Source organism: Tursiops truncatus, chromosome 10 (genome assembly GCF_011762595.2).
Source record: "Tursiops truncatus isolate mTurTru1 chromosome 10, mTurTru1.mat.Y, whole genome shotgun sequence".
In the NCBI taxonomy this organism is placed as follows: Eukaryota; Metazoa; Chordata; class Mammalia; order Artiodactyla; family Delphinidae; genus Tursiops; species Tursiops truncatus.
This window is the reverse complement of record NC_047043.1, coordinates 54,757,431-54,781,238: the sequence shown is the minus strand read 5'-3', so window position 1 is coordinate 54,781,238 and position 23,808 is coordinate 54,757,431. Positions and strand designations below refer to the sequence as shown.

The 23,808-nt window shown below is 47.8% G+C and overlaps 1 protein-coding gene across 3 annotated transcripts in view; it reads right to left on the bottom strand.

Moving 5' to 3' along the window:
- ITGA9 (integrin subunit alpha 9) overlaps positions 1-23,808 on the bottom strand; it is a 352,532-nt gene that overhangs the window by 249,186 nt on the left and 79,538 nt on the right. For all 3 annotated transcript variants that reach the window (XR_004528480.2, XM_033864555.2, XM_033864554.2), the window contains exon 15: positions 16,959-17,119. Coding sequence is in view for 2 of the 3 variants with exons in the window: in XM_033864555.2 (XP_033720446.1) it covers positions 16,959-17,119 (161 nt within the window). In the remaining variant the exon portion in view is untranslated. The remainder of the gene's footprint in view (positions 1-16,958; positions 17,120-23,808) is intronic.

Here is a 23,808-nt window from a genome sequence, read left to right as displayed (position 1 = left end):
GTCATGCTTGAATATGTCTGGTGATGAGAAAATCACTGTCTCATAAGGCAGTCAATTCCAAAGAACATGCTGGATCACTGTAAACCACAGGTGACTTGAAACCCATGAAACCCATCCGGTCTGGATCTCTCTCCTCTGTGACCAAACTTTGCTGAGGACCAGGGCTAATCCATCTGAAAATCCCCAGTGCTTCTCTCACCAAAGTGGAGCTAAAGTAGGCAACTCAAATAATTGTGCTGAAAATAGATTCCTAGTCTTGAGCTGAGCACTCTTTAAAAGAATGTATGGCATTATACCAATGTCAATTTCCTAATTTTGACTGTGTACTACAGATATATAAGACATTATCATTGGTTAAAGGCTACATGAGTACTTTCTATACCACTTTTGCAACTTCTTATGAGTTGAACTATTTCAAAATTAAAAATTATGAAAAACAGATTGTACATACATACATATGTGTATATACATGTATTTATATTATTTATTTATTTTAATTTTTCTAAATTTTATTTATTTTTATTTTTGGCTGCATTGGGTCTTCGTTGCTGCACGCGGGCTTTCTCTAGTTGTGGCTAGTGGGGGCTACTCTTCATTGTGCTGCGCAGGCTGCTCATTGCAGTGGCTTCTCTTGTTTCGGAGCACGGGCTCTAGGCGCACAGGCTTCAGTAGTTGTGGCGTATGGGCTCAGTAGTTATGGCACACGGGCTTAGTTGCTCCATGGCGTGTGGGATCTTTCCAGACCAGGGTTCGAACCCATGTCCCCTGCACTGGCAGGTGGATTCTTAACCACTGAGCCACCAGGGAAGTCCCTAATTTATCTTTAATAATTATATATATATGTGTGTGTATATAGAGAGACAGACAGGCAGATATACAGAAAGAGAGAGAGATGGGAGCTGGGGTCACTGCCCTGCGGGTATGTGCCCATAATGGATCACTCTGGGCATGGACACATGGAGATTTTTTTGAGGCCCTTATCATCTGTAAGAACCACTAAAAGATGTGACAAATGCCATTATCTCCATGGCCTTGTTCTCTCACCCACTCTTTTATACATCTCGAGACCAGAGCAGTCTGACCAGTTCATCTGCCAGTCCCCTAACGCTACCCCACATCCACACCCCAGACACAGTATGAGGCAGGTCCCCACTCCTTTTAACCAACCCAGCCTTTAACTAGCAGCCAAGGTAACACTCCAGGCTCCCTAGGAAACCAGGAAGTAGGAAGTCAATAAAGCCACAAGAAGCACCAACCATGTGCTAAGCCCCCTCTGGGGTGCTCTGCACCAATTCTCTCCCTTAATCCTCACTACAATCCCATGCTGCAACCATTCCACAGGATAGGAAAACTGAGGGACCCAGGAGGGAGGAAACCCTCCTGGTGACCCAGGAGTGCCTCAGGTCACCAGGCCAGTGAGTGCAGAGACAGAAGTCAGACCCCAGCTGGGTCCGCACTCAGCGCTGGCTCACAGCAAGAGAACCACTCACTGAGAGTCAGCAATGGCACCAGTCGGGTTTTCAAAAACCCAAGATCCAGCCTGCTTTGTGCCAACCCTTTAACTTCACAGATGCCTTGAATCCCAACACCCATTTCTACCCCTTTCTAGAGGTGGTGTTTTGGAATATTTGTTAATCCCATGGGCTTCTTTTAGCCCCTTTCTCCTCATTAAATCTAGGTGGGGATGGGTAGGGATGGGTGTGGCTGGAGAGCCAGGCCCTGGAATTTTGTTTTGGGCTCCAAGGCCCTTCAGTGAAAGCACCAGGGCCCCAGGCCAGCAAGATGTTTGCATGGTCGACATTCAACAGATGCCTGTTGAAGTAAACAGGCAAGTGTATCCATCTTGGTGAAGCATCACAATTTTTAAAAAGATACCCACTTATTCAGTGGCTGCTTCCTTTTGTCATAAATCAGTAATAATTTAATGATGGGGTGGAGAAGTGAGGATCACATTTTCTCCCATTAAGACCAGCAATCAATCAAGCCTGCTAACAGTCCAGTTAAATTCAGCATGAGATAGGGGCCTTCAGAAAGGCCTCCACATTGTGGGCGGCCACTAAAAATATAACAAAAAAATGAAGTCACCACAGGATGGATGGAGGTCTCTAAATGGTGGGGACCCTAGAGATTGGTACAAGGCCTGCCATACCTTTAAAGTAGTCTTATTGATTAAAAAAAAAAACCTAGAGAAAAATCTCTAGATGTCAAATATCACTAAGTTCTTCTATCACTAAAACATGAAGCTAAAGAAGAGTATTTGTGTGAGTAAGGAAAAAAGGAATAGGAAAGTGTAAAGCCAAATTATTGAGAGAAAACTCACCTATGTTGTAGCAATATCTCCTAATCTTCAAGAGAAAAAAAAAGTGTGGTCAAGTACATTTGGGAAACGCTGGAGATGCAAAAGGGGGAAAATGTATCCCCTTGTGTACCCTGGCTTAAAAAATTCTGGGAGGTCCTCCAATAAAGAAACATATCCATTGTTAAATACAGTATTTTCTGAAACTTATTTGAATATAGGCCTTTGTTTTGTTCTTGAACATAAAACCTGTTACCATCCTGTAAAAAATGCTTTGAGAAATGTTCTCATAAAGGATTAATATTCTTTAGGTTGTCGGTGTGATTTAAATAGGCACTTAGGTGTCATCAAAGACTGTTCCATAAAAATGATCAGTCTGTGTATTGCTGCTGACACACAGGATGACAAAAAAACACCAGGAACTGTCAGAAAACGTGTGAGAGGCCAAGCCAAGCCCAGTGTCCTGGGCACAGAAAGCAGGACTTTCAAATGGCTGTGGTGGACTTGTGACCAAAGCTGACATCGGGGGTGGGGGGGGACACAAGCAGCTGTCACACTGACCCAGCAAAGCCACAAATAGGAATTCGTCCTCCTGAACCTGATGGTCAGGTGCCGAAAGACGTTCACTGCAGCATGACAGCAACAGGAGAAATGAGGAAGAACTGAAAGATTCAATGGCAGGAGATGAGCAGGAAAAGTGCCAGCACACCCAGAATGGGGAAGCAGGATTCTCTACCCACAGACATCCCGCCCTGAGGTAAGCCATGTGGGCTGAGCACCACCTGTACCACAGTCCCCGGGAAGGGCTGGTTGAAAGTACACTGCTTCAGCCCAAGGTTTGGTTACAACCACCCTAAATTCGGCAGGGGAGGCAGGGAGTTCTGGCTACCCTCTCTGAAGGCAAATGGAGAAGCTCTCACATGACGGCCTTTCAAGCGATCAGGCCACATGGTCTGACAGGTATTCATCTACTTTTAATTACAATCAAAAAGAATATTTTTATTCACATCTGTTCCACAATATCTTGGACAACACACAGAAATCAACTCAAAATGGATCACTGACTTCAACATAAAAGCTAACGTGGTAAACTTACAGTCGAGTATCTTGGGCATATGTTCACCTTGGACCTAGTCCAGCTTCTTCTAACATTCTGGGAACATTTATTGAACAATTAGTCAATGTCAGTTTCCCTGCTTGGTGATGACGATATGGTGAGAAACGAGACAGTCCCTGATGCCAAATCTTATAAGCTTTTAGGAGCTCTTTACGGCTTTGTCATTAATAAAATTATCCCAAACCTCTTTGAATCCATATCTCTTTCCAACCAGGACTACCTTGGTTGTAACCTAAGTTTATGGACGCTTCTGGCTCATTAATTGATAGGTAAGGATACCCTGTGCTATAAGCTAACATGTTTCTTACCAAGTGGATGGGAAGAGGAACATCAAGCCCAAGAAAGTACAGGATGAAAGAGGAACAAATGTCAGATTCAGGAGATCCGCACGGATAAATGTCACTGTGCAAACCAGACCAACATGCACTGTCTTTTGGAAGAATAATCAAGCCAGCTGCGGTGCCAGATGAGAGGATTACATCAGCCAATTTGAGGGCCTGGCTAACAGGAAGGAATTATCACATCCATTGGACCTCCTTGTTACAGGCATCTTCCCTACACCGTTGTTGGGAAGGAGTAAAACTGGCTGGTTTGAATTTCTTCTCCTCTATTTTCCCTGACCCCTGGTTGGGGGATGGCTAAAACGTCAGACACAGAGGAAGAAAGGAATAAAAACAAAGGATGGCTATTTCACTGATGGAATAACAAACTGGAGACCCAAAGGAACTGAGGATGCTGAGCCCTGGAGGAAACAGGAAGTGGGGGTTGCAGGGACAGACCGACAGATGCCTATGGCTGCTCAGGGCAGAACTAGGGGGAGGGGCTCTGGCTCAGCACACGGAAGGACTTTGGGGTGATCCATACCTCCCAGCGCTGAGTGGGCTGCCAAGCACAGTGGAATCCTCCCAAAACCAGGGTGGCCAGAGCCACAGGACACCTGGAGCAGCCCCCAGTGCCCTCTTCATGGCTCCCCTCTCTGAGAATAGGGGGCACCCCACCAGCAAAGCAACTGCAGAGGAGCTGAAGGAAGGTCAAAGCTGCCTTTCCCAGGCACTCCATATAGGTGGAGAGCAGAATTCACGGCTCACAGGAAATGCCTATCTCCTGACTGCAACCCAGGAAGCACTGAACCAGTAACAGTGCTCGCTGACTTCAGGAACCTTTTATCCCCTCCAAAGCCTCTCGGGGTTAACGGCCCTGACAAGTGAGTCCCTGGAAGTTTGTGCTTACGTCCGTGGGTGAGAAGCACAGACACAAAAAACGTGGGCCTCTGCAGCCCCTAGGATTTCTTCACCCACTCAATTAACCCCCCACCTCCAGGACGACCCCAGGAACACCTAAGTGTCATCAGAAGCCAAGGAGAAGGTCTGATCAGCACGGGCTCACCAGCACTAACACCCCAGCCGAGAGCAATGATGCCATTGCTGGATGGTGATCTCTGTGCTTCCCACAAGGCTTTCTGAAATGCTGGAAAGATTCTGCAGACCCTCCTCACCATGCTATGGACACATGGGCCCCACGAACTCTAGTTTAGGAAATTCAGAAGCAGGCTTCCCAGTCCAAGTATGAAAACATCCTTTATAATATTGTTTCTCAGAACCACAGGTAATAGACCGTGTCCTTTTACTACCAGTTGATGAAGGACATGCGTTCACGTACTCATATACTCAGGCCCCTGCAGCCATCCCAGCGTCCCCAAAGTGATCAGGGTTGACTCTAACCACTGCACACACTTCCCTAATGAGCACATAAAATGTGGCTAAGATACACAGTGGATTTCAAAGACCGAGCACCAGAAAGAACGTAAATAACTCACTAATAATACCTACACTGATTACATGTGGATAATATTTTGGATATACTGGGTTCAGTGTTATTAAAATTAATCTTACTTGTTTTCACTTGTTCAACATAGCAACTAGAAAATTTACAATTCCATATGTGGCCTGCAGTCCCTTTCTATTGGACAGAGCTGCTCTAGAGTTTCCACTCTGGGACAACTCCCCTTTCTTGATAGAAGTAGAGGAGGCACCACTGCCTCGGGGCCTGGGTGCCCCTCCACCTAATCGACTTCTTGCACCCAGGCCAGCAGGCATCCCAGAGAGTGACAGGGCTGACTTTCTACATAGGGCAACTGCTCTGTGTCGTTTTCTTAGAGATGATATAGCCTTGAACCATTTCCTGAAACTGTCTGGGTCCCTCCCTCTCTCCCTCTGAGGCAGGTCCATTGATCTGGGAAGAGCATACATGCGGCTCCACAATCACCATATGCTGGATCTTTGGTGATAAATAAAAAGCTAAATCACAAAGGACTAAAAAGAGGCAGGGAGAACACCTGCCTGGAAATTCCAACTCAATCCATTTACAGAAGACTCTTATGTCTGTGTTTGTGTATTGTCCATTGTGCAGAGCTTAGCACTTTATAAGCAAGGTCTCGTTTTAGCCTCACACCAACACTGTGGGGTAAACATCTGGGCCCTGCCTTCGCCCTGTACTACATTTACACCCAAGGACAGAGACTGTCCAGAAAGAATTCCTTGTTTGTTTATTTTTAAACAAACGACCCCAAAATGGTTATGGTGTGTGGGTGTGTGTGTGTTCATAAAGTCTCATCCACCAAATTCTTTCCAGGATCAGAAAAGTTTGATTCATTACATCAGAAAAAAAAAAAATCTCTCCTTTGAAGTTCAATCCATTAACTCTACTCAGCCCTTGAAATGGACAATAAGAAATGACACTAAGAACCTAATCACATAACATTGTAAATTAAGTATACCTCAATGTAAAAAAAGTCTTCAAGTTGGAAACAAAAAAAGAGCCTAATCAGTCATCTGACAAGCATGGCGGCTGGTCCCATGAGGTGTGGCCCGGGTGACTATGCCAAGTGTCATGCACTCCCGGCCCCAAGCAGCCAGTAATTAACAGAGGAAGCTAAAAGCAAGTGTGAGAGCGTTGTGGGCTGACGTGTGTCCTTCCAAAGTTTGTATGTTGAATCCCTGACCCCCATACCGCAGAATGGGACCAGGTTTGGAGAGTGGGTCATTAAGCTAAAATGGGGTCTTTGGGGTGGGCCCTAATCCAATAAGACTGGAGTCTTCATAAGAAAAGGAGATTAGGACACAGACAAGTACGGAGAGAAATCAGTGGGCAGACACCAGGAGATGGTGGCTACCTACAAACAAGCCCAGGAGAGAGGCCTCAGGAGAAACCAACCCTGCTGACCTTGAAACCCACCTTGATCTCATACTTCCAGCCTCCAGAACTGTGAGAAGTAAACATTGTTGTTCAAGCCACCTACTCTGTGGTCCTTTGTTATGACGGTCTGAGAAGACTATGACACCAAGAAGTCACACCAGTGGGGAAAACGCCCACAGCTGACCTGGGGGATGTGGAGGGAGGAGGGTGGGCAGAGGGGGATCAGACAGTGGGCAGCCATTCTGCAGAAGGAGCCTCACTAAGCTGGACCTGGAGAGGAGGGAAGGTCTGCACAGGTGGAGGTGGTGGGAGGGGGCCAATAAGAGCAAAAGCAAGAAGCCTGGAAGGCTGGGGCTGCCTGACTTGCCAAGTCATGGCTTTCAGAACAGCTGCCCCAATAGACCAAGACATCTTTGGAGGCAGGGCAGGGTCCATCGTTCTCCATCTCCCCAGGGCTCAGCACGGTGTCTGGCACACAGTGCGTGCTCCATAAATGCAGTGGCATACACAATTTCCCATCCAAACTGGAAGGCTTTGCAAGGGAAAGGGTAACTATTAATGACTGGGACTGGGACAACAGGTGCACCCCAGGACTGTCCCAGGCACACCTGGGCAGAGGTCACCATAGCGGTGACGTGTGCAGAAGTGAACTGAAAATAGTGACACATGGGGTGAGGGGCAAAGCTGAGCACTGAGACAGTGCCCCAAGGCAGGGGTGAAACCATTCTCAAAGGCCAGCCTGGGTGTTTTCATCTTCATTTCCCTGCACCCAGCAGAGCCTGCACCCAACACATGCTGGGAGGCTGAATGCATGAACCAGACTTCAAGATCCTAAAAACGAGGATAAATGACATTTAGTTTTTTAAATAGTTGAGGCCAAAGACAGACCGGGAAGACCAAAGAGCAGGAAAGAGAACCTCCATTGCTCCAGGCCCCCTGCCTGCTCTGGGCTCACCGGCCCACACCTGAGTTTTCCTCTGGCCACAGAGCACAGGTGATGTGGACGCACGTGTGCAGGAGCAGCTGTGAGTCAAGTTCTCCAACCAACATGGGAAACCAAGCACCCATTCACCCGGAGACAGGTCTCCCAGAGCCAGGGCTTTCTCTTCCTCAGATCACCTTTTTAATAACAACTACAGTAACCATCACTTCTGGTGGACCACGGTGCTAAGATGACATAATTTGTTCAAGGTCTAAGAACTATTTAGCTGCCAGATAGGATTCAAACCCAAGACTTTGCTGCTGACCAGTTGTGAGATCTTGAGTAAATCAAATGTTTTAAGTCTCATATTTGTCAACTCTAAAATGGGGTTTTATTTTACTTATATCCATTATATATCATTATAATACATATAATTTTATGTATATAGTATTCATAATTACATTTTGGGGGGTTCTTATAAGAATTAAATGTGCACGTAAAACACTGAGCACAGTAAATTTAATAAAAGATAGCTATTATCACTGTTGTTGTTATTGCCTATAGTATTTTACTTACATAGTCCTAATGCATTTAGAAAAAGAAGCAATTTTCTGTCATCCTCTTCACACAAAACTTCTGGGATGCATATGGATAGATCTGTCCTTGGACCCACCATTATTCCAATTCTAATGTCACGAGGCCAGGTCTGTCTTGTGAGAAAACCCCAAAAGCCACCTGCAGGCAGCCGCTTGGAAGGAATGGGTTTCTTTGGTGCAGAGGCTTCCCTGGCTATCTATGAGTATGAGAACCCTTTCTGCTGTCCACACTCACTACAACCAGCAAATTCCCCGTCCTCAAAAATAGAGGTCACTCAGGAGGCTGGTGCCCCACTATAACCTGCCTGGGAAAATAATGCACGTGACTAGTATTTGCTCACAAATGCAGAAAGAACCTATGCAGTCTCTAAGTTGGTTTCTCATTCTCTGTTTGCCCCAATGGATGGGGCAAAAAAATTCATAATTATTCTGCTTAATAAGAGCTTGTACTTCAAGAAGCTCCTAGTTTTTGGGGAAGAAAAGGATTTCTGACTTTTTTGTTTGGGTCATGCCCAAAACACTCCAATGAAGTTAAACAGAAATGCTGAAAAAAATCGTGCTCAGTAAGCTGACTGCTGACAACACAGTCCTTCAAGCAACAGGCAGTGAGGTAACGTGGAAGAAATCACAGCCTGCACCAGCCCTTCTACGAGGGGCATGCCCTCTGCTCACAAGCATCAGCGTGAGCCCCAGGGTTGCACAAGGTCACAAGGAAGCCAGAGCATGACCATCAGAACCATGGTTCCACATCACTGGTGTGGAACCTCTCACCGTCAGTGTGAGGGGAGTGGCTGGCCTTCCGAGGCCTGCTCCACCTGGAAAACTGCCAGACCATGGCCATCATCCTTTGACTCTTTACCTGGAACTCTTGGTACCTACTTCTTCTAGCTCCTTGCTTCTCAGAGTGTGGTCCATGGACCAGCATCATTGACATCACCAGGGAGCTCGTCAGAAATTCACTCCAGACCTGCTGCCTAAGATCTGCTTTTAACAAGGTCCCCGGGTAACTGGTGTACACATTAAAGTTGGAGGAGCCCTTGTAAACTGACTCAGCGGCTCTGACTTGCTCTGTTCCAGGTGGAGAAGGAGGATGTCGGCTGAGAGAGTTGTCCTCTTCCCACATTTATTTCTTGTTTGCTCCATACTTTCTATTTTCTTTTCACCATCTGCTTCTAATCATTTTTTTAAAAATTCCCCAAACACCTATGAAATGAGTCTTGATCCATTCTAACACAGAGGCAGCCAGGGAGAATAATAGATTTCCGGGTTAAGGAGAAGGGAAAAGGGGCCCAGTGCTCATCAGATCCCTACTAGGAAGTTGGTATTCTTCCCACTGTCATCTGAGGAAGCTCAGAAACCCAGGTGAAGCACTTGCCTGAGACCCCGTGGCTGACCACAGATCAGATCAGCCCAGCCCAGCCCTCACTACCCAAGCGGGAAGTGTATACTTCATGTGGGTCACAAATATGAGTTGAAAAGGAATCTCTCCACCCAGTACTAGCAAGAGCATTGAGGTGGGGGGGGGGGGCTTTACATTCTAAAAGGCAATTCTGTGATATGTCTCAAACCTTAAAATGTCCTCCCTCCTGACCCAGCAATTGTATCTCCATCCTCTATACTGCCACCTTTTACATAGTTTCAAGCCACAGAGAAGAAAATAGAAAACATCAGATGCAAGTTTATAACACTCCTGAAATGATCAACTCAGGGTGAACCATCCAACTTTCTCAATTCTAATACCGCTCCCCTCCCCCCGCTGTTATGGCCTATGGAAACATGTATGTGCATGCAGATATGTGTGTGCAAGTGTGTGTGCGTGTGTGTGAATGCTCCAAAAGAACCCTGGAGAGAGAGACCATGTTCTACGGCATTCTTGAAACTCAGGTTTTAATCAATGTAAGTGCAAAATGAAACAGTCAGTTTGACTTCACCCCAGTTATTTGTTTCCACTTGGCTTGTGACATTTGATTTGTGTGACCAATGTCCTATGAAGACTCTGTGTTCTACTGTAGCAGAAATCTGCACTGTTCAATATGATAGCCACTAGTGGTAGCCACATGTGGTTGTTTACATTTAAACTTTAATTAAAATTAAAGTAAAAATTCCTCAGTGGCACTCATTACATTTCAAGTTCTCAATAGTCATATGTGGTTAGTGTCCACCATATTGGACAATGCAGATATGGCACATATCCAACATCACAGAAAGTTCTACTGGAGAGCAAAGCTCTACACTGTTAGGGTTTGTAGTGTCCAGATGAAACTGACATTTCCCAGCCTCCCTTAAAATATGGATGGTCAATGAGTTAGTAGAAGTCATCGGAGGCTCTTTAAAAGGGCCTCAGATCAGATGGCAAGAGCATTTCGCCCTTCCCCCTTCTTCCTGCATGGAAAGAAGACACAGTGGTTGGAACTCAGCAGCCATCTTGGGACCAAGAGGAAAAGTACTCCTGGTGCTGGGTACCCACGGTCCCCTTTCCTTCCCTTCTGTCTCTCTCTCTCTCTCTCTCTCTCACTACCTTGGTGATCTCATGAAATCTCATGGCTTTAAACACTATCTTCTAATGACTCCAAAATTTATACTTATAACCCAGACCACTACTCAAACTGCAGACTCATATATACACATCTCCACTTCACCATCTAATAGGCCCCTCAAACTCAGTGTGTCTAAAACAACTCCAGATCTTCCTCTTAAAGCCTGGTATACCTGCAAACTTTTTGTTGAGCTTTAATAAAAGTATTCAGTCATATAACCACCAGCGCAATCCTGCTGGAAAATTTTCATCACCCCCAAAACTTCCCTCATGACTCTTTGCAGCCAATCATGGACACCACCACCCAACCCCATCCCTGGCCTCTGGAAACCTCTGATCTGCTTTCTGTCTTTTGAGATGGTCTTTTCCATAGAATCACAGTAGCAGCCTTTTGAGTCTGGCTTCCTTCACTTAGCATAATGCTTTAGAGATTCACCCACGTTACTGTGCATATCTGCAGTTCATTCTTTGTTATTGCTGAGTAGTATTCCATTGCACAACCTTTCCAAAACCTGCTTACCTATTCTGCTATTGGGCATTTTAAAAGGAAAAAGGAAGCTGCACAGCAGTCAGCCACAGCATGCTGCTGTTTGTGTAAAACACAGCTTTGTGTATTCATCAACAAGCTCTTGGAAGACACACAAGAAACTGGAACCACAGATGCCTTCGGAAGAGAAATGGGGTGCTGAGAGATGTTCTTTCTTTCTATAACTTTTAGTACAGTTTAAAAAAAAATTTAACTATGTGCATATATTACCAATTTTTTAAAAATGTTTTAAGATGACCTCCTACATCTAAGGTCTGTTTCCCCTTTTGTATCCAAATCTTACAACTTTTTTTTGGCTATTTATTTGATTTATCAGGATGATTAAGATATTTTATCAAGAGATTTAGCAATTTACTTCCCATATAAAGAAGAAAACTTTGCTGTTTTCCTTTCTTCTCTTCCTCACACAGAGGTCTTCTTTACTCCAACTTAATCTTCCTTCCTTAACTGTTTCTTAAACAAGAAAATAAAAGTCTCCAGCACCTCTGAAAATTGGCATTCAGTGGATCCAAACACTTTTCAAACTCAGTCTATCATGTGACTGAAGCTGGCCCTAAGGCATTTTTTCGGATGTGAAAATGGAAAAAAAAAACTACAACATCTGGGCAGAGCCCACGGCGTAACCTCCGAGACTGCCCGGTGGCCAGTGTGCTGCCCTCCCTTTGCCAGGCCAGCCCTGCAGTAGCTTAAGGTTCCAACTCCCTTGAAGAATTCTCCAGCAACATAAGAGAACAAACAGCCTCCTGAACATCTGCAGCTACTCAGAGAAACCAACGGTGCTTTTATATACCCTCATCTAGTGTGGAGTGGGTTTTTTTTTTCCTTTTCACATTAATCCTGTTGTTGGCTCCCTTGACAATGTCTGACACGTGATTTCGCTCACCAGAGGTTTTCTGGAGGCCTCTGCAGGGGATCATGGATCCTCACAGTTGGGAGTGAGGCAGCTGACCCCATGCTCAGCCTCGCCTGGCCTTCTGCACTGTCCCTGTATAAGCTCAAAGCTGTCGCCTGCTTTCCCCACTCCTGAAAAGGCTCTCGTTTGGCCGTCAGACATAAGCACCTGACCTCACAAAGGGCTGGCTCTCTCAAGGAGCTGTGCAGGACTTGAAGATGGAGCACAGTTACCGTCCAGGTAAATACAGAGACCAGAAAATGGTGGAGTGATAAGGGAACACGGCCATGCATCCAAAACCCTCAACTCCATCACCTCCCAGCCAGAGGTCCAAGAGTGGTTAGAGGTCCCTGATCAGACGCTCCTGGTGACCCCACAGTCCAGCTGACCCAATGAGTCACTTCAGCGCAGTTGGGTCTTGCAAGCATTTGTTTCATGCCTATCATTCCAAAAGCGGGAGTCGGGCAGCATGGAACAAGCTCTGAGAAGGCAGGAAGCTGATGGCAGCCTCCCCAGGGCCAAGGGCATCGGCTGGCTGAGGATGTTTAAGACCTGGTGGCTGACTGAGCCTTGAAACACAGATAACCCTTCAGCAGGCAAGAGGGGGAAGGCACAGCCAATCAAAGCAGAATGAGTCCAGGCCCTAGGGCTTTCCATACGGGGTTCATGGCATGGATTCCCACGGCACGTGGGCAGGGCTCTATAAAAGGACCCATACATTTGGAAAGTTACTCCACAGTCAATACCCATTTAGTCCTTCTGATTGCATCAGAGAGAAAGTTCATTGTGGTGCCAGCATGTCTTTAATACTTCCGCAGCACTCTGTAACTTCCCCTTCTAACACACAGGAAGAGCGGGCCGCTTCTTCAGGGACTTCAGCAAAGAATGAAGCCCAGTTAGAATTCAACACCACTGTTGTGTCTTCAATGTATTTTTGTTTACAGTTACTTTCTCTTTTGGCAGGCAATAATTGGTGTTCCACTTACAGGAGTGTACAGTTTCTGCTATAAATTATTTTCAGGCAAAAGGATGATTGAAAGAAAAAAATAGGAAATAAAATACCGCAGGTGGTGCACGTTTGAGACCAAAAAATGCAAAAACCATGCAGGTGGTACGTGGTTGTACACGGATACGACAAAACCTGGGCCTCTGGTGACTCAAGTGCCAGAGGTGCTGGGTGAGCACAAGAACTAAGACTGGGAAGCACGAGGGACACATTCCAGGGGTAAAGGGTCAGTCCACCTTGACAAGAGCCCAGGGCACGTGTGATGTGATGCAGAAATGTGGCTGGACAGGTAAACTGAGGCCAAGTTGTGGAGAGCCCTGAGGCTGAGGGGAGGTGTGTGGGCTTTCACCTGTGACCTTGGGGACCCACAGAGGTTTCTAGGCCCCTTCACTAGTAGAAGGGGGCCCATCCCCCAAACTGGGGCTTGTGGACTCTGAGGGAGAGAGGCCAAGGAAGCAGCAAAATCTGCCTCAGCTCTGCTGACCAAGTGAGCCTTGAGAGTGGACCCACACCCCCAGGAGGATGCAGTGTATCATAAAATTAGGTACACCTCGGAGGCCCCACCAGGGCTGTGAAAGGAACAAAATGGGACAACGCAGCCAGCCTGGAAGGCGGGTGTCAGCCAGAGCAGTTTTCTATGATAGAGATACTTGTCGCCATATATGGAATGAAAACCTCGGGGAAAAAGGAAGAAGGGAAAAAAAGATTGGAATGGGCTTAAAGAAAAAAAGGAAAAAAATACCTAAAGATAGCCTAAACAAAACACACCCAGCGCCTAGCGCCTGCCTCCCTGCCTGCGTGCCATATGGTGTGTGATAAGCAAGAACACTTTTCTCTCTCTTCCTTCACTGTCTATAAATCCCAGCGCCAGCCCCATCAAGAAGGCTGCGCTGTGCTCTCACGCCCTGCCGCCCTGATGAGCAGCTCCCAGCCCGCGGCCCCACTCCAGGAGGTGGCCAGGCTGCCACTCCCTGCCCCCAGCATTGCTGCCTGCCTCGGCCACACAAGGGTCACTGCCTTCACAGCTGTTTTCCCACAACTGGAGAAACCACAGGCCAAGCCAGCTGGGCCACATCGCGAACAGCCAACGGGCCCATTAGCATTCACCTTCACTGGCTCCCTCTGCCAGTCCCCAGGGTCCTCTGCTATGACACAGACAATGCCTGGTAGAAAAAAACTTCCCACATGGCTATAAATTATCATCCACCTTGAGCGTCTCCTGAACCATAAAGGCATCAGAGGCTTGTGACTTCCTGATGGATCCCACCACCCCGGTCTCCTTGCATGAGAAAATGGCCAGCAATAACTATATCCAAATTTTTCTAGGTCCAAGAAGCCCTGCTGAAGCCTGCTCTCTTGCTCTTCCTTAAAATGACCCAAATAATCCCATAAAGGTGTGTGATTGCTCTGTGCTCCTGAGCCCTGCCTTCATCCTCCAAATTCTTCTGACCCCCATCCAATGTCTCTCCTTGTCAGCAGTGTTTTGACTGATGGGAGAAGTGCCGCTTGTGGGATGGAAGGATATCGGTCAGGGTGACCCTTCCAACTGGATGCCCAGCTAAATGTGAATTGCAGATAAACGACAAATATTTTTTTTTTAATTCTTTTAGGATAAGTAAATGCACTATTTAGGACATACTTATACTAAAAAAAAACTGATTTGTTGTTTACCTGAAAATTCAGTTTTAACTGGAAGTCTAATATTTTTATTTGCTAAGTCTGGAACCCTAGATATTAGGACATTGCAGGACCAATAGCCTGGAGCAGCTCTGCTCTTCCCCAGTTAATCCTCAGAAGCCACCACAGAAACAGCCCTACCTCCGGCCTGCACCTCATTATTGCTGTTTTCTGAGTGTATTTTGCAAAGCCCTGCAGGCTCTGTGTGGCCCTATCTCGCAGCCAAGACTCCTGGTAGCTACATGGGAAGGGGTAACCTCTCAGTCAAAGCAAGAAGTTCCAAGAGCCCAGAAGGAAAGTATTTGTGGAAGAGACCAGCATAAAGAAACCCAAGGGAAGGGCTTTCCTGGTGACACAGTGGTTAAGAATCTGCCTGCCAATGCAGGGGACATGGGTTCAAGCCCTGGTCTCGGAAGATCCCACATGCCGCGGAGCAACTAAGCCCGTGCGCCACAACTACTGAGCCTGCACTCTAGAGCTCGAGAGCCACAACTACTGAGCCCTCATGCTACAACTACTGAAGCCCGTGCTCCTAGAGCCCGTGCTCTGCAACAAGAGAAGCCACCGCGATGAGAAGCCCACGCACCGCAACGAAGAGTAGCCCCCGCTCGCCGCAACCAGAGAAAGCCCACGCGCAACAACAAAGACACAACACAGCCAAAATTAAAATAAATTAATTTTTTAAAAAAAGAGAAAAGAAACCCAAGGGAAGACGCCCCACCTCCAGGAAGTGTGGAGACGCCAAGTGCAGGCACTTGAAGGCCTGGCAGTGTTTGACTTGACGGCCTCATACCCCCAAGGGTGCTCACGAGCCAACATCATCTAAGACCCATAGAGGTGGGTGGCTTGTTGGCTTAACAAGAGCATGATTTGCTTTATAAATGGCCTTCACTGCCCAGGCCTGAGGGCAGCTGGTCTGGGCAGGCCCCTGCATGCGTCCTGGCAGGAGACAGAGCCCAGCCCCACTGAAAAGCATCTCAGGGGCATGGACTCAGGCTCTGGGCCAAAGTGCCATGGATGTGTGGGGCATTTCTCTATCTACAACCCAGAAGCATGCAGAAGCAGCTGTTATTCTCCTGCTCTGGCACTAACGACATAATAATAGAAGGACACTTCATCTCCAATCCGTAGTCTATTTTTGTTATCATCCAAAAAGCCACTGGTCATTAATAATGGTTGAACTACATGTAATCATTTTTGTAAGTCAAGAATGTTAGAATATTGGCAATTACGTATGGTCCAACCGAATAATAATGCTGAGTGCCTGCTGTGTGGCAGACTCCGTGCAAGGTCCTTTAAGTATATCCATCATGTAATGTTTAATTCTACAACCACCTTTTAAGGTAACTATTTTAGAGATGCAGAAACTAAGACACAAAGAAGTCAAAATTCTCATCCAACTGGACACAAACCGGGTCTGTGTGACACCAAAACCCACATTCATCTTACCCATCATGTGGCTTGGGTCATGGGGGTCCTTCCACCTCCTTTGCTGTCTCTGCCTGGGGGTCAGTGGCTGGCTGTTCCTGCAGCAATGGGCACCAGACTCCCAACCTGACAGGACCTGCCTACACAGGGGCCTCTCTGTAACTAATTGAAGCCTGGCCTCCTGAATTAGCAGCAAAGTGTATTTAACAAATAATTTCAGTAGAAGAAAAACATTTTGAAAGTTTATTTAATTGAGGGGGAAAGGGACCATAAAATGCACTCCTAAAATAAACAGGAAGTAATCAAGAGAGGACAATCAAACCAGTTGTAAAACACCTTAACCTTGACTATGAGCTAATATGTAGTGAATCACCGAGAAAGGCATCAGGCACAGTGTGATCCAGCACCACTGCTGACTCAGAGGCATGTGCTTCTGTGTCTCTCCTCTGAGAAGACTACTGAGCCTCACAGAGGGGAGAGGACAAAAAACATCCCAAGAGAACAAGGCAAGGCCAGAGAGCACTGCTGGTCTCCTGGCCTACCATCACCCCCCTCAAAGGCTAAGACCAGCACAGTAAGATCAATAAAGAGCTGCCCAACTCCAACTTTAAAAGAAGAAACGAATGTTCTCCTCCTTGTAAAATAAAATTTTGAAAGTCAGAGCATATGTAATGCACAATAAAAGTTTCCACCAGTTCCAAATGAACATCTGTAGAGATCAAAGTTTGAGGATAAAAAGAACTGACCTTCACATGGGCCACGTAATGATGACACGTCGCCTCCAAATGGACCAGCTGCAGCTTCTCTGAGACCTGACCCACGGACTCTCCCAGCAACACAAAGTAGACCCTGGGCAACTGGCTCTTTTCTTTTTTGGCCATATCAGCCGTCAGAACGTAATTCAGGCCTGCCAATGAATAAGGTCAAAACATCAGCGAGGATAGACACAGTGACAAGGCCCCCTCCAGACCCCCTCAGAGGATCACAAGCACCCTTCAGACAATACCTAGCCCCCTGCTGCACAGAGGACTGATGGCAGGCAGCCCCGATCAATACCATCTCAGAGAGAAATATACAGCCAGGCACCCCCAGAATCCGGAGACACTGGGACAGCCCTGTCTTCCTGGGGATGCTCTGGGCATCACACTTCACAGCTCCCCACAATTTAAACCTCACGAGTTATCACTTGAGCCACCAATATACACATCAATGGTTAGCTGTACCCAACACAATTAGTGTCCTGAAAGGCAGGACAATTACAAGGAATACTACAAGAAGCTGCTGAAACCACCAAGGCTGCATAGAATACTGACTCCCATAAAGAAACAGGACATATGCCCCACACGAGGGAGGAATCACCCAATAAGTCTGACTCATTGCACAGCTGTTGCGTCGGGCTCTATAACTGCTACATCTACTGGACCATAGCCATCCGTGGTCCACTGAGCTGGGCACTGTGCAGGCATGGGAGACACATCAAAGAACAACGAGGGCAAACTCCTGCCCTCATGGAGATTTCACTCAGGGAAACACAGGGGCGGCTGAAGCTGACTTCATTCCTAGGCCGCCATACAGTGACCAGTTTTATGGTGCCTATCGGTTCAACAAAACCATGACCACTGTGGGGTCTGTACTGGGGTGCATTCCCAAAAAGGAAACCTCATCACCTTGTGCCTCAAGGTGTAATGCCAGATGGCAGAACCTACTGTGACACAATGTGGGACTTTAAAAAATGGTCACGATAGAGAACACACATTGGATAAATAAACCCAAAGGGTTTCGCCTCCATTATTTCAGAGTCTGTCAGTAAGTATGGGACAATGTGTTTTATTAGGTAAATATGGCTTTGGTATTAACAGACCCATTTCATTGCTTTTCTGTCCCACAGAACCCTGTTTCAGAGGTCAGCCCCTCCATAACACTTTTTTACGTAACACTATCTTTTAGTTGCTTTGTGGATTCAGGGGAATGTGGTATTTTTAAAGTGAGAGAAAAGGAGCTTCTGTCCCTAAAATGACCAGATGAGACTGCTGAGCAGTGGGAAAGCGGATGACCCAGCCCCTGCCCTGGCTCCACACACCAGCCTCCTAGAAGCTGGGCTCTTGCACCAAAAAAAAAATCAGCCTAATGCCTCCTGGCATTTAAGTATGTGAAGCGGGGGCCATGCGGATGGCTCTGGCTTTTAATAACATCAAAGGGATCAGCCACTGGGGGAGGTACGAAGGAGGAAAGTGACCTGGATTGGCATTCTGTAGCTGCCACAGGGTATATTTTTGATGCATTTAATGGTTTTCCTGGGCCTCTGCCATCTCAGGGACCTTGCCAGGCCAAGCTGGCAGATTCCTGGTCAGCAAGGGCAGGTTTGCCCCAGCTTGTTTATTTCAGCAAACAGCTGATTTCCAAGGCAAGGCTAGATCACCAGGAGGTACCTGCGACCTGGATGATCCCAGGAGATATTTTTGGGAACAGAAGAAAGCACACGGGAAAGTACTTCAACAGAGAAAACATGGGAACCTATACAAGATTTACATACCTGCTCTGATGGTGACAGTGCAGGAAATGGGGTAGACTCGTAGAATGTCTAACCTTTTGGGCAAGCCTAGGGACCATCTACATCAAGACCCTCATTTTTCAGATGAGGAACTGATGGCGCAAGAGGGAACAAGACTTGCTGCAGGCCAGAGAGCGGAATCTGGAACTCTGCTCATCTCCAGTGTTGGGCTATTCCTACCATACTGGTTCTTGGTGCATTTTTTATATTATCAGACAAAAAACTCACATTCTTGGAATGCACAGACAGCAAAATCAAATGAGTATAGAGATTTGGAGCTGAACTTTGGCTAATTTACTTTCTCCTAATCACAATTTCCCTGAGCAACAGCCAAACAATAAGAATATGTACAACATAAATGAAGTGAGTTTCCAAGTTTCATTTAGCAGGATCAGGACTGGAGATGGGTGTTGCTGGAAGATGAGCCAGAAGACCTTGGTGGGGTAACCAACGTGGTGGCAGCAGCTGCTGAGTGGGGTCCCCGCTACAGCCCCCCACCTGGCCGTCCTCCCAGGTGAGAGAGCTACAGCCACCCTCCCCTGGGTGGGCATGAAGGGTGATCAAGGAGAGAACAGAGGGTTTGAACCATCTCGTCAGCAATGAATGGCTGAGCCCAGAGAAAGCCTGGGTGGAAATGAACACAGGAAGACAGAGCAGATAGCATCAGGGCCCCACCTACATCCTCTTGGCTTTTACCATTTCCCTGCTGTCCAGCCCAACTTCCAACTGCCGGCACCTGCATTCCCTTTCCCAAGGGCTTTGGTGGGCATGGCACGCACCCGTGGGCATGGCAGGCCAGGAGCACCAAGGACTAAAGCCCCTGGGGCAGCGCTCAGGAAAGCATGACCCCAGCTCCCTGGTCCTTTGGGTGGGGTAACCGTGAGGTGTGTTCCACACTGGCTCCCAGACTTCCCTAGCAGGATTCTGCTCCCGCCGCCCTGTTACAGTGGTAACTTGTTTAATAACACACCCTCTATCCAGCTGCTGTGATGGTTTCTAGTCAACTTGACTAAGCCACGGTATCCAGATATTTGGTCAAACACCCATCAGGATGTTACGATGAAGGTATTTTTTAGATGGGATTGACATTTAAATCAGTAGACTTTGAATAAAGCAGATTACCCTCCAGAATGCAGGTGGGCCTCGCCCAATCAGTTGAGTGCCTTAAAATGTAAAGACCAAGGTCCCCCCCAGAAAAGAAGTGCTGCTTCCAGACTGCCTCTGAGCTATAATATCCATATACACACACCCTCTTGGTTCTGCTTCTCTGGTGAACCCTAATACAGCTGCCTTCCCTTCCTATCTCATGGTCCTGCTTTCCTACTGATGTTTCCTGGGATCCCCTCCTGAATCAACAATGTGCACTCAAATCCCTGATACAGGCTCTGCTTCTGCAAGAATCTGCATTAAAATGGGACAAGTCCAGAAAACAGAATGAATTCGACCCTCCATATGTGCCAAGAACTGTGCAGATACTTTACAAACATCAAGCTTAGTTCTCCAAAACCCCATCTCACTGCAGAATTGTTGGCCCAATAGATTCTTCTTGCAACTCAAGGGAGGGGAGAAACAGCTGAGTTACTAACGCCAAGCTGAGGACCACAACCGCTGCTCTGCTATGGGCAGACTGTACACATGCCAACACGCTCACCTACCAGATATTTCTAAAACAAGAAAGCATACAATCAGACAGACCAAATTACCCAATTCACCAAGTGCAATCATTTTGGAAACATTTCCCCTTTTGAACTGCCTACTCAGTGCTTCTTCTTGATTTAAAATTTATTTTGGCATTTTAAATTACACAAAAAGAAGTCAGCACCTTAGCAAAATCTCTCTTCTAGAACAAAACCAGAGACCCATGATGGGAAACCCAGCCTGAGTGAGGAGGTAGCTGCCAGAGTGGCAAGAAGTGTGGACCACCCTAAATCCCTGAGCTCGCTGCTAACAGTTTTGATCAGCCCCCACCCCAAGTGTGTCTAAAAGGGAGCCCCGCCTAAGAAGCAGACGAGATGCCGGAGAAGCAGCCTGACAGCCCCTTGGCTCGGCGGCCCACCCCGTGGGAGCAACAGGCTGGTGGAGTTGCTAGCGGCCACCCCCAGCCCAGTCAGCCGGGGCCGGGGAGGTGCTGGTTCTGATTAGGGCCTGCTCCAACAGCGCACTTCACATCCTCAGCTCTCCTTCTGGCAGCTTGTGTCCCTGCCATGTCGAATGATGTCATCTTGATGGAAAAGCTGATCAGCCCAGAGTCATGCTTCCAGCCTCCTCCTTTCCCTGCCCCCCAGCTGGTTCCCCAGGGCCCCCCACACCGGCCCGGGCCAGCATCGAGCCAGCTGTCTTGCATCAGCACGGCTCTGGTCGCTCCCAGAGAGTTTTGATTCATTCCCATTCTCCATCAGAACATGATTTCAGCTGTGAAATTCTACTAATAAATCCTCCTTCAACTTACTCTGAGCTTCCCTCGGAGTTTTCCAGGAGAGGGGAAAAAAGGCTATTTCCACTTACCTAACTTTTCTCGCTCTCCCCCAAAGGAATGAGGTGGTAATTAGAATAGGACCCCGCCCCCCCCCCCCCCCCATAGAACATGGATTTGCCTCATTATCCCATCTCCATGCTTCTCGAGACACCAGAAGGAGCTCAGGGAATGTTCTCTGTGTGCAAATGCTCTCTTGAGTAGAAACACATCCCTAGGACCAGAGGAAGGGTCTGGGGAAAGCTTGCTGGTGTCAGACTTATTTCTGCCACTGGCTTGCATGACCTTGGTGCCATTTATCAGGACCTGGGCTCTACTGCTTGTCCAGGGGTAGGGCAGGCCCCCTGCTCACTCACAGCTTCGCCAGGCTATACGAGAGCCACAGCAACATGAGGGAGCTGGGTCAGAGCACAGAACACAACCACTTAGGGCTCAGCCCTGCCTGGTTTCTATTTAGTGCTCCGGGGAGAGTCCAGGATTGCCAGCTTGAGTCTCAGCCTCCAAGGACTGACAAGTGCATTTAGGTTTCAGCCTGGCCGGCAAGTAGGTACAGGCCCAGCCCGCGGGTAAGGGGCAGAGGCCTCTCAGGCATGGCCTTCACCTGCCTTGCTTATGGCAAGCAGGAGGCTCCCAGGAGCCACACGCTGCTCCCCAGGCCAAGAATGAAGGTTAATAAGACTTGAGATGAGCCGAACTCTTGTTTTATATAGCTTGATGAAATCCGTTATAAGTGTGTTCTGGGGGTTGAGTTGGGCACGGTGTCTGCACCCCAGGACGGAGCACAGGGCTGACCACACACACTCCATGGGGGCAAGGACCTTGACTGGCCTGTTCCATGCTCTGTGCCCAACGCTGGGCACAGAGTCTGGCACCTTTCAGAACCTAATAACTATCTGTTGATTGAATGAGCCAACAGGAGTTTCAGTGACTCCTTGTGACGGATTTAAGAAGCTGCTGCTCGGGCTTCCCTGGTGGCACAGTGGTTGACAGTCCGCCTGCCGATGCAGGGGACACGGGTTCGTGCCCCGGTGCGGGAAGATCCCACATGCTACGGAGCGGCTGGGCCCATGAGCCATGGCCGCTGAGCCTGCGCGTCCGGAGCCTGTGCTCCGCAACGGGAGAGGCCACAACAGTGAGAGGCCCGCGTACCGCAAAAAAAAAAAAAAAAAAAAAAGAAGCTGCTGCTCTGCTCGGCTGGGATTCTGCAAACCTCACTTCTGCCTTGCCAGTAGCTCTCTGGGAGGCCCTGCAGACATGGAGAGCTTGAGGGAGGCTGCAAGGCTGGAAGAGGGGAAGGGGCTTCCCATGAGCTTAACCCAGCGACAGTTTTCCATGGTGGCCGCCTCCAACAGCAGTTAATTCTCGTTTCATGTTTCCCCCACACCTCAGAACCAGCCTCACTGCACCCCTCTGAGGTACCAGCAGCACCAGCCACTGTCCCCTCTTCTGAGGTTTAGATGCCAGGTCCGCAAGGTCGCTTCTCCAAGCTTCTATGTTCTGATGACCCCAAGGAAGTGGTCCCCCACGTGTATAACCTTTTCCCTTTGTTCCCCTTGACCAGAGGTTCTCAAACCTAAGCCAGCTGCAAGCTTGTTAAAACACATTTTGCGGGCTTCCCTGGTGGTGCAGTGGTTAAGAATCCGCCTGCTAATGCAGGGGACACTGGTTCGAGCCCTGGTCCGGGAAGATCCCTCACGCCACAGAGCAACAAAGCCCGTGAGCCACAACTACTGAGCCTGCGCTCTAGAGCCCGTGAGCCACAACTTCTGAAGCTTGCGTGCCTAGAGCCTATGCTCCACAACAAGAGAATCCACTGCAATGAGAAGCCTGTGCACCACAACAAAGAGTAGCCCCGGCTGGCCACAACTAGAGAAAGCCCACATGCAGCAACAAAGACCAAACTCAGCCAGTAAATAAATAAATTAATTTTTATATATTAAAAAAATTCCTTTAAAACACGTTTTGCTGGGCCCCACCCTCAGAGTTTCCAAATCAGGCAGAATTCACATGTCTAACAAGATTCCATGTACTGCTGTGGCAGCCGGTCTGGAAACCACCTTTGAGATCCCTGGTGCAGACCTAGAAGTGGTGGCTGCTCCCTGCAGTTACTTCCGGGTCCTCCATGACCTGCTTAACTGATTCCAAACGTTAAACGCTCTCTGTTAAGATAACTGGTGTGGTTTCCATCTTCCTGAATGGACCCTGCCAAGCTGTCACTGGCGCCAAGGCAGAGTCACCCCCGTAAAGAACCTCTGTAGTTCCCACAGCATTGCCAGAAGCGGCAGCAGCCCCTCTAGTGGCTTGGGTCATCAGCTGGCCCTGAATGTTCTGTGACCAAGTGGGAGCTTTGGTTTTTCCATTACCAACACAGAAAATGAAGAGGCAAAAGGAGTCCCTTCTCTCTGTGTATGCTTCAGCCCCATCAGGTCCCAAGGGAGAGAAAAAAACCAAAGAGATGACTATAATGTCAACTGCTTACGGCCCCCCAAGACATCCCCAGGGTGGTCCCGCAGCAGATATATGCCACTTCGGTGCCAGCAGATATATGCCACTTCGGACAACTGTTCCGAAG